The sequence below is a fragment of the Bos mutus genome, chromosome 16, assembly GCF_027580195.1.
Source record: "Bos mutus isolate GX-2022 chromosome 16, NWIPB_WYAK_1.1, whole genome shotgun sequence".
Classification (NCBI taxonomy): Eukaryota; Metazoa; Chordata; class Mammalia; order Artiodactyla; family Bovidae; genus Bos; species Bos mutus.
The window spans coordinates 43,509,750-43,521,039 of NC_091632.1; the positions used below are offsets into that span (position 1 = coordinate 43,509,750).

Consider the following 11,290-nt stretch of genomic DNA (forward strand, 5'->3'; position numbering starts at 1 on the left):
CAAGAAGCTATGCCAGAGATAAGAAGGTATCGTTTTCTTTTTTTTCCTCTGAGTCTCAGCTGCAAATATTATTTGCGTGTTTGTAACGGTGCAAGCACTGAATGTGGAGCCAACTGAGACTGTCATTTAATTGTTGAGAGTGTGGTAAGGGCAGGGAAGCAGAGAGCTACTACATCTTCATCTTCCCAAATGGGAAATCGACAGATTGTGACTAAAACTGACAACAAGCATACTGTTTAGAGTCAAGATGGTAAATACCGAAATAATCAGTGGAAAAGGTGAATGCAGCAGCCTCTGAGAAGAGTGGGCATACAGAGGGGCTATTTTTCTCCTAACAGCTCAGGTGGGATCTATTGGAGTCCTTAAAGTGGGGGCAGGGCTGATTTTAATACCTGAACTTCAGGATTCTAGATAGGATTCTTATTCTATTCTCCAAGTCAGAGACTAGACTTGTTCACGGCCCTCTTCTGGATTTCTGGGGACTTGAGAAGACTCGACTCACATCTCCACTAAACACCTGCTTCCGCAGATGAGTCTGTGTCCACATCACATCCACCCAGCTGTGGGGTCAGTGCTTTTCCTGAAGATCCATCCTTTTGAGATGTATAGACTTTACTCACATTGGAGGAGTGGAGGGATTTACACAGCAGATACCCTCTACTTCCAGGTCAGGCTTTTGTGTGTGTGTGTGTGTGTGTGTGTTGAATCTTCCCAGAGCAGGGATCAAATCCAAGTCCCCTGTCTGGCAGGTGGATTCTTAAGCACTGGATGACCAGGGCAGTCCCAGGTCAGGCATTCTTGCTGCTATTTCTGCAACCTGGGCCCTTTCTTCTTCCGCTGCCCTGAGAAAGAATTCTGATTTCCCCCAGCTCAGTGAGAACCATCAGACATGTGCTCCTTGATGAAACCTTGTAACCGTTTAGGACCATTGCTCCCATTTTACAGACAGGATAACTGAGTCAGGAGTTATATCTAAGTCACAAGCTTCCCTGGTGGCTCAGACAGTAAAGAACCTGCCTGCAATGTGGGAGACTGGGGTTTGATCCCTGCATTGGGAAGATACTCTGGAGGAGAGCATGGGAACCCACTCCAGTATTTTCTCCTAGAGAATTCCATGCACAGATGAGCCTGGAAGGCTACAGTCCATGGGGTTGCAAAGAGCTGCACATGACTGAGCAACTAACACTTGTGTCACAGTTAGTGTGACCCAGGTCCAGTATCCCCAGAGATGGAACCCATTTTCACTGCCTTCCTTCATTCCTCTGATCATACTCAAGATGGGCCCTCCTGGAGCTTGGTCACTGTCGGGCCTAAGATGGGGAGGTAGGGCACGAACAGTGGAGGTCCGGGCAGACACCCTGCTGGGAGCACCAGGGTCCTCAGGCTGAGCTGCCCTGCAGATGGAGTGGAGCAGCTCCTAGAGGCCTACAGTCTGGTGTGGCCTTGGGAGGTCACCTGATGCTATGTGGAGTTAATAGTATCTACCTTCCTTCCTTAATTAAGGTTAAAGGAATTAAAGCAGGTGACAGGACAGTGCTCCTCAACTGGCCATCACTAGTCTTCCTTTGCCTGGTACTCACCTTGTAGCCCAGATAAGTCCTGACTTCACCGGGCCTCCCAGGGAGGAAGACTGGGGTGGAATGGGGAACTCAGCTTGGGGTCAGACTTGCTGACCAGGGATGAACATCAAAAAGTGCCCAGAGTCCAAGAGCTTCAGGATGATGGAGAAGCCCAGAGAGGGTGGTGACTGGCCTGAGGCCACCAAAGGAGTAGGTGGCAGAGCCGGACCCCTGTTCCCAATCCCATTATGACTGCAGTCTTAGCCCCTGCTGAGTGGGGACTCCAAAGTGGGTGCCCAGGGTAGGGGTGGGGTTGGGGGGACCCTCCAACTACCACCAGGTTGGAGTGACTCTCTTGTCCTGCTCCCTGCCCCCTCAGTCTCCCAGGTTAACGTGTTCCCTAGCCACACCACTGCCGAGGGCAGATGTGGGGCCGGGATTGGTGAGGCCAGCTCTTGCAAGGAGTGAGGACCTTCCTTGCCAATCCTGAGTCAGGAGTGGGCTAAATGCCCCCTTCCCCAATCTGTACCCTGTTGTGGTGACTCTGGTCCCACCACCAGAGCCCCAGTCCTGGCAGCCAGGAGGGCTGAGGCATCTGCAGGTTCAGCACCTTGGAGAGGGGACAGTCCTGCGCCCAGAGTCCTCGTGGGCAGCTGCCCGCACCTGCTTTCTCAGCCTCTCAACACTTGGGGGAAGTTTCTAGGAACTTACCAGAGGGGACACTCATGAGGAGGGGAGGCAGGATTTGAACCCAGGTCTAAAATCTGAGCCAAGTCAAGGTACCTAATGTGCACGCCCAAGGAACTGGATCCCAACCAAGCTCCAGACAGCTGCCTCTGGGGTCACTGCCACCACCTTCCCCACAATGCGACCTGGCCCAGATTCTTCTGAGAGCCCTGCTGTGCAGCCCCAAGGGAAGGCAAATCCCTTGATTTTGACAACTCCTGAGCCCAGACCCCATGGGTCTAATACCACCAACCTTGTGTGGGGCTTGGGGATGGAATGATTAAGGGCTGCTTCTCAGGACAGACTTGGGCCAGTGTGATAACTGTTGCATCTCTGGGTCCTACAGAGCTCAAGGGGCTGGCCCAAGGTCACACAGGGAGCAGCCTGCCTGCTCCCACAGCAGATACTTGGAGGCCAGACAGGGGGGCCAGCTCAGGGTCTGGCACACAGGAGAACCCACTGATGGCTGAGGTGGCCCCTGCCTGGGCCCATCTGAAGTCCAGGGACACACAATCCAGAATTTTGTTATAAATACATGTGTTTGGTGAGTGAGGGGCAACAGAGGTGGGGGAGATGCTGTACACAGCTGGTATAGGTTTGGTGGCTGAATGCCACCCAGAGGAAGACAGACAGTCCACCCGCTAGGGCCAGCCGGACAGCGTTCTGGGGCTTGTAACAGTCAGTTGGTGGGCAAGCCAGCAGGGGTCTTGTCCGGGGCTGGCGAGACCCAGGTGCCCCAGAGGCTCCCTGTCCGAGGTCGTGGGCGGTGTCAGCAGCAGTACCCGGGCTCAGCTCACATCATTCAGGGCCTGGAAGGACACAAGGCCTAGTCAGGAGGGGGCTGGGCTGGGGGGGTGGGCAAGATGGCCCTTCAGGGAGCCCTGGGTACGCCCTGCCCCGCGGGGGGTGGGGCTCACCTTTCGGGCAAACTCAGGCAGGACGAAGGCTGCCCGGTGCACATCGGAGTTGTAGTATTTCAGCTGCATCTCTTCCACCTGCTTCTGCATCAGCGGCTGCAAGGGCTCCCGGAAGTTGGTGCTCTGGGGACAGGGGTGTGTCTCAGAACATGCTCTCCTGGCCCACCTGCCAGGCTCCCGCCCCCACCCGGGGGCCAGTCCACTTCGGCTCACTGGGTTCTTGCTGCACAGCATGAAGCCGATCTGGCCGCTGGGGTAGGTGGGGATGGTGCAGTAGGCGTAGTCCACCACTGGGAAGAGAGACTTGCAGAAGTGCCGCATCTCCTTGATGAGGTCCAGGTGCAGCCACTGGCACTCACCTATGGTGGGGGGGTCGGGGGCGGGTGGTCAGATGATATCAGCACTGGCTGGGCGCAGTGCCTGGTCCAGCCCCAGCCGGACCCCTCCCGGCGGGAGCCCGGCTCACCCAGCAGCACCCAGTCCACCCTAGCCCCCTCACCCTGGCAGCAGAGAATGCCGTCCTCCTTGAGGGCAGTCTTCATGAGCTGGTAGTAGGACTCCTTGAAGAGGCTCTCAGCAGGACCTGCAGAGGCGGGGGGCGAGGGTGGGGGGGGATAAGCGCCAAGGGACACCGCCTGAGCCTGCCTTTGGGGGCATGAGGGCCACTCTCACCCCAAGATACACATCCACACAGCCACCAGGGGGCAGAGCTGGAAGTTGAAAGCCAGGCCTGTGGAACTCAGAAACCAACCAAGTAGAGGGTGCTTTGGAAGGGTGCAGGGATCTAGTGCCCCAGTGCGAAGGGGCTACACGTTTTAACCCCATTCCTGGGGGATTCTTGTTGGCACTGCATCAGGGCAGTCTCCAGCCTGGGCCTTGGTTTAAGATTGTATCACAAGACTGCATTCCTAATGCAGGGGGCTCAGGTTTGATCCCCAGTGGGGGGACTAGATCCCACGTGCTACAACTAAGACCCAGTGCAGCCAAATAAAAATAAGTGTTAAAAAAGAAAAGAAAAAAGATGAGATCCTTGCACATATCCTGATGCTGGCCTGTTGGGGGCAGAGAGGAGGCTGAGAAGGAAACTGGGGCCTCAGTGGACCAAGGCCCCACTCTCCTCCAGGCTCTAAACCAACTCTGGGCAGTAGCCTAGTGGCCCTACTCTGCTGAGCCATGTTTGAGGGGGTAGGTGACACCTCAGAAGGGAAAAGAGCCGCACTAGTTCTGGAGGGCCCCTCCATCCTCTATTCTGCAACTCGGGCTTGGGACACAGATGGAGATGCTGGCCTCCCCTCTGGTGGCTGCCAGAGGCCCCAGGCCAAACCCGCTTACCCATGGGATCTGAGGAGTCAGTGATGATGACGTCAAAGGCGTCCTGGTTCTGTTTCATGAACTCAAAACCATCACCCACGTGTAGGGTCAGCTTTGAGCTGGAGTAGCCAACGGCCATGCTGGGCAGGAACTTCTTGGAGACTTGAATGACATCCTGGGGAGGGGACAGGAGGTAACAGGTTGGGCCACAGGGGTTGTGGACCCTGGAGCCAGAGTTGAGTGGGACCCCTTCTCAGAGCCTGATTCACCTTAGACAAGCCATTCATTTGTGGAACCTCAGTTTGCACATCTGTACAGCAGGGAGCAGCTTGGTACCTCCCCTTCTCAGAGGGCTGACTCCCACCAGCAGCTTGGACCACACTTCCGCCACCCCTGCTCCCCCTCCCCAAACCCAAGTGCCCCAGGAGAGTGGTTTCCTTACTATTTCAGAGTAAGGAATTTATTTCAGAGGGCTGGAATTCCACCTGGCCTGTATGCCTCACTACGCACACCTTTATCAGATAACCCTTTGACTCCTAAGTTGAATGTCAACTCCAAGGAGGCAGGACTAGACCTGCTGATGTACCAGTGAACCTGGCACCTAAATGCTCATGAAAGCCCCCAGCTGCTGTAAAGGACAAAAGGAGTCCTCGGGACTTCTGCGAAGCATCAGCTCTCAGTGTTACTAAGAAATAACATCAGCCGCACACCTTCTGTGCACTAAGTGCTTTCCTGTCTGCTTTTCCTACTGAAGCCTCCAACGTGCTCTTGAGACCAAGAAACAGGCCTGGAAAGGTTAAGCAACTTGCCCGGTGGTAAACAGCCAATTCAGGGCAAACTGGGACTTGAACCCAGACCCACCCAGCTGTGCGCTCACCTCATCAATCTCACACTGGACCACGGCCTCCACAGAGGAATGCTTGACCACCTCCCGCAGGACGCCTCCGTCCCCGCCCCCAATGATCAGCACCTGCCAAGGGGAGGAAGAGTCAGCCAGGAGCCGGGCAGGAGCCCCACCAAATAGGCTCCAGCGGGAGTTAGTGGCCGGCCTCTCTGCCCCCTAAACCGCACTGAGCAGACACAGCTCCCTGGAACAATTTCTCAGCTTCCCTGTGTCACAGACCTAATCACTTCATCTTCCACTTTGTCCCCTTTGCCTGGGAACTCCTGCCAAGGCTGCTCCATCTCAAGCTTCAGGTCTCAGCCCCGGTGTTAGCCCCCACCCCTTGTGAAATGGGCAGCTCCTCCCCTCTAGGCCCCTCTTCCTCGCTATCACTTCTCTGACAACCCTTTGGGCAGGGCTGAGCACTGGGCACTCCTGGGGCCCCCAGCACTGTTCTGTGGGGGCTATCCCTCGGCCCAGGGCTGGATCTAGCTGGGATGGGGTACCTTGCGTGGGTTGGGGTGGCTGCAGAGGGGCAGGTTGGCGATCATCTCCTGGTAGGAGAACTCGTCCCTCTCCGTGCACTGGATAACGCCGTCCAACACCAGCACATTCCCGTAGCTCTTACTGAGGGCGGGAGTGACAGTCAGCGACCTGGGCTCCTCGGGAAGGGGGCAACGTGCCCCCCACTCGCCCAGGGTGAGAAGAATCTCTCCCAACCTGCCGAGGGGGCTCCAGGGGTGAGTCCGGGGGGTGACACGTGGCGAGGATCGGCGGGCGGGCCCGCTGGGTGGAGGCTGGACGCGGGGTCCCGGCTCTGACGTGTCCGGGACTGACACGTGGAGCTCGGCGCAGCGGGTCGGCGCAGATTCCGGCTCCCTCCCCGCCGAGGTGGACCGCCCGAAAAGCCGGTCCCCAGCCCAGCGAGAAGGATGCGGGTTGGGGAGGGGACGGAGGGAAGAGACGGGCCTAGTTCACGAGAACTTCTGACAGTTTTGCAGGGGAAGGAGCGGGCAGAGACGGCCGGGGGGGCGTCCGGAGGTAAAGCGCGCAGGACAGGGGTCCGACAGGAAGAGGGTCGGGCTGGGCCGAGCCCAGGGCTGGAGTGCCGGCGGGCTGCGCGGGGCCGGGCGGCCGGGGCGCTGGGCCGGGCGGGCGCGGGTACCTGCGGAAGACGAGGATATCCTGGTACCGCGAGCGTTGATGGTGTAGCAGCTGCTCCACCTGCAGAGACAGGGCCTGGCCGGGCCACAGGCTGCACGTCTCGCGGAACCAGCCCTCGCGGATGGCAGCGGGGCCGGGGGCGGCAGGGCCGTCGGGGCCAGGCTCCATGGCGGGCGGGCGGGCTGGCGGTGCGGGGCGCGGGCCCGGGACTGCAGGCCGCGCGGAGCCACAGCACAACGGGACCAACTCCGCCCGCCGCCCGCGCGGCAACCTAACCCGGCCGGCGGGGCGGGGCCTGTTGCCAGGGGCGGGCCCCAAGCCCCCCAGTGGCGGCGCCTGTGCTCGGCAGCCTGGCGGCCCCGCCCCCTCCGGCGTCCGAGCGCACTCATTGGTCTCCGACCTGCAGCGCGGCGTCCAGTGGCTGCGGCGGGCCGTCCGTCTGCGGCAGCAGGCTAGTGAGGCAGCTTCCCTGGGCCACGTGGGGCCGGGCTCGGGGAGGCACAGACTGGCCCGAGAGGGAGTGAGGGGTACCCGACTCAGCAAGGGAAACCTGAGCTGACATCTCGGGCCCGGCGCGGCGTGTCGGAGCGCCGAGACGTCAGGGCTGCCGGCTTGAACCCTTGGGCTGGAAACACTGGACCGGGTGGCTACACTGTCGAAAGAAGAGTTAGGTTGTTTCGCTGGAGCTAGAGTAGAATGAATGTATCATCTTTACCGCGTCCGCAAATTTGAGTCCGTGTTGGACTTCAGCACAGCAGTGTGCTTGGTCGGGGGCACAACGAGGGTTATATTTACTTGAGAATAGCATCACAGCCCCAGGACTTAAGCTCGATTTAGGCATTTCCCCTTAGATTCTCTGATCCTTGGGCGTATGGCTGCTGAATGAGAAAGAGTTCTTTTCTAAACGAGTTTCTAAATTTACCAGCAGTGTCCCGGAAGAGGCCAACACATGCATATTCAGCACCAAAAAAGACTGGCACACAGGGTTTTTGTTGTTTTTTTTTTGACGAACTGGGCCTCGCTCCTTGAAAGGTGGGCGGGAATGTGCTTTCTGATTTTGTGAAAATGTCAAGGAACTTTTCTGAATCACATTAAGCATGCTAATTACCAAATATTAAATGCTAATTGCTCTACATGCTTAGTTCTTCGCATGCCAGGGCAGGGAGGTGAAACTGGCATAAGCCACGGGTGACATTATGACAAGGGTGTTTTTTTTTTTGAGGGACTTTTTGTAATGCTGAAAGCTCAGCTTCTCTGTACACTGTTGCAGAATCAAATCTCAGAGACAGTTTTGGGTGATTCTTCACCCAAATACTATACCTTTTCTACTGGAAAGGGTAGCTTTCTTGCTTCACCAGGTAAAGGGGGATACAGAGGGCTCATGCCCTCAAAACCATGTGTCCCCAACTTGGGGAAGACAGTGACAAGTTTTCTAGTCATTGCTTAAAGAGGGCATGATCAGCTCGTGGACATTCTTCTAATGGGTTGGTGGTAAAGTAAGTAGGAGTCCACATCCTCAACCTTCAAGTCAAACTGGTATGGGGTCTATGTGCTTGTGGGCAGCATCAGTTCAGTTTAGTCACTCAGTCGTGTCCAACTCTTTGCGACCCCATGACTGCAGCAGGCCAGGCTTCCCTGTCCATCACCAGCTCCCAGAGCTTGCTCAAACTCATGTCCATCAAGTCAGTGATTCCATCCAACCATCTCATCCTCTGTCATCCCCTTCTCCTCCTGCCTTCAATCTTTCCCAGCATCAGGGTCTTTTCTAAGGAGTCAGCTCTTTGCATCAGGTGGCCAAAGTATTGGAGCTTCAGCATCAGTCCTTCCAATGAGTATTCAGGACTATTTCCTTTAGGATTGACTGGTTGGATCTCCTTGCAGTCCAAGGGACTCTCAAGAGTCTTCTCCAACACCACAGTTCAAAAGCATCAATTCTTCAGCAATCAGCTTTCTTTATGGTCCAACTCTCACATCTGTGACTACTGGAAAAACCATAGCCTTGACTAGATGGAACTTTGTTGGCAAAGTAACGTCCCTGCTTTTTAATATGCTGTCTAAGTTGGTCACAGCTTTTCTTCCAAGGAGCAAGTATCTTCATTTCATGGCTGCAGTCACCATCCACAGTGATTTTGGAGACCAAGAAAATAAAGTCTGTCACTGTTTCCATTGTTTCTCCATCTATTTGCCATTAAGTGATGGGATTGGATGCCATGATCTTAGTTTTCTGAATGTTGAGTTTTTTCTCCAGCTTTTTCACTCTCCTCTTTCCCTTTGATCAAGAGGCTCTTTTTTGCTTTCTGCCATAAGGGTGGTGTCCTCTGCATATCTGGGGTTACTGATATATCTCCCAGCAATCTTGATTTCAGCTTGTGCTTCATCCAGCCTGGCATTTCGTATGAGGTACTCTGCATAGAAGTTAGATAAGCAGGGTGAAAATATACAGCCTTGATATACTCCTTTCCCAATTTGGAACCAGTCTGATGTTCCATGTCCAGTTCCAACTGTTGCTTCTTGACCTGCATACAGATTTCTCAGGAAGCAGGGAAGGTGGTCTGGTATTCCCATCTCTTGAAGAATATTCCACAGTTTGTGGTGATCCACACAGTCAAAGCCTTTGGCATAGTCAATAAAGCAGAAGCTGATGTTTTTCTGGAAGCAGATGTTTTCTCTTGCCTTTTTTATGATCCAATGGATGTTGGCAACTTGATCTCTGTTTCTTCTGGCTTTTCTAAATCCAGCTTGAACATCTGGAAGTTCTCAGTTCACGTACTGTTGAAGCTTGGCTTGGAGAATTTTCAGCATTATTTTGCTAGTGTGTGAGATGAGTGCAATTGTGTGGTAGTTTGAACATTCTTTGGCATTGCCTTTCTTTGGGATTGGAATGAAAACTAACCTTTTCCGGTCCTGTGGCCACTTCTGAGTTTTCCAAATTTGCTGGCATGTTGAGTGCAGCACTTTACCAGCATCATCTTTTATGACTTGAAATAGCTTAACTAGAATTTCATCACCTCCACTAGCTTTGTTCCTAGTGATGCTTCCTAAGGCCCACTTGACTTTACATTCCAGGATGTCTGGCTCTAGGTGGGTGATCACACTATCAGGGTTATCTGGGTCACTTTTTTGTATAGATCTTCTGTGTATTCTTGCCACCTCTTCTTAATATCTTCTGCTTCTCTTAGGTCCATATTGTTTCTGTCCCTAATTGTGCCCATCTTTGCATGAAATATTCCCTTGGTATCTCTAATTTTTTTGAAGACATCTCTAGTCTTTCCCATTCTGTTGTTTTCCTCTATTTCTTTGCACTGATCATTAAGGAAGCCTTTCTTATTTCTCCTTGCTATTCTTTCGAACTCTGCATTTAGATGGGTATATCTTTCCTTTTCTCCTTTGCCTTTCACTTCTCTTCTTTTCTCAGCTATTTGTAAGGCCTCCTCAGACAACCATTTTGCCTTTTTGCCTTTCTTTTTCTTGGGGATGGTTTTGATCACTGCCTTCTGTACAATGTCACAAACCTCTGTCCATATTTCTTCAGGCAACCTGTCTATCAGATCTAATGCCTTGAAACAATTTGTCACTTTCACTGTATAATCATAAGAGATTTGATTTAGGTCATACCTGAATGGTCTAGTGGTTTTCACACTATCTTCAATTTAAATCTGAATTTGGCAATAAAGAGTTCATGATCTGAGCTACAGTGAGCTCCCGGTCTTGTTTTTGCTGACTGTATAAAGCTTCTCCATCTTTGGCTGCAAAGATGACTTGCAATCAATCTGATTTCAGTGTTGGCCATCTGGTGATGTCCATGTGTAGAGTCTTCTCTTGTGTTGTTGGATGAGGGTGTTTGCTATGACCAGTGCGTTCTCTTGGCAAAATTCTATTAGCCTTTGCCCTGCTTCATTATGTGCTCCATGGCCAAACTTGCCTTTACTCCAGGTATCTCTTGACTTCATACTTTTACATTCTAGTCCCCTGTAATGAAAAGGACATCTTTTTTTGGTGTTAGTTCTAGAAGGTCTTTTAGGTCTTCATAGAATTGTTCAATCCTGTTTCCCTATCCCTGTGGGCAGCATACCATTGCTAATCACTAACTTCTCCCTCCTGGAGGGGGTTTCCATATCTGCAAAATAGTTCAAAGATAATGTTGTCTACTGGAGATAAGCTACTGGAGATCAGTGGAGAAATAACTCCAGAAAGAATGAAGGGATGGAGCCAAAGCAGAAACAACACCCAGTTGTGGATGGGACTGGTGATAGAAGCAAGGTCTGATGCTGTAAAGAGCAATATTGCATAGGAACCTGGAATGTTAGGTCCATGAATCAAGGCAAATTGGAAGTGGTCAAATAGGAGATGACAAGAGTGAACGGTAACATTCTAGGAATCAGTGAACTAAAATGGACTGGAATGGGTGAATTTAACTCAGGTGACCATTATATCTACTACTGTGGGCAGGAATCCCTTAGAAGAAATGGAGTAGCCATCACAGTCAACAAAGGAGTCTGAAATGCAGTACTTGGATGCAATCTCAAAAACGACAGAATAATCTCTGTTCGTTTCCAAGGCAAACCATTCAATATCACAGTAATCCAACTCTATGCCTCGACCAGTAATGCTAAAGAAGCTGAAGTTGAACAGTTCTATGAAGACCTACAAGATATTTTAGAATTAACACCCCCAAAAGATGTCCTTTTCATTACAGGGGACTGGAATGCAAAAGTAGGAAGTCAGGAAAC

At 52.8% G+C, this 11,290-nt stretch overlaps 1 protein-coding gene across 1 annotated transcript; it reads right to left on the minus strand.

Annotated features, from left to right (window-relative positions):
- Positions 1 to 2,805: 2,805 nt before the first annotated feature.
- On the minus strand, positions 2,806 to 6,835 carry SRM (spermidine synthase). The gene is made up of 8 exons (XM_005901302.3): positions 6,562 to 6,835; positions 5,903 to 6,023; positions 5,391 to 5,483; positions 4,535 to 4,688; positions 3,702 to 3,785; positions 3,416 to 3,561; positions 3,203 to 3,325; positions 2,806 to 3,094 (listed from the first exon to the last, which is right to left on the minus strand). The coding sequence occupies exons 1-8, from the start codon at positions 6,726 to 6,728 to the stop codon at positions 3,074 to 3,076; spliced, it is 909 nt and encodes a 302-aa protein (XP_005901364.2). The 5' UTR covers positions 6,729 to 6,835; the 3' UTR covers positions 2,806 to 3,073.
- Between the last annotated feature and the right edge of the window lie 4,455 nt (positions 6,836 to 11,290).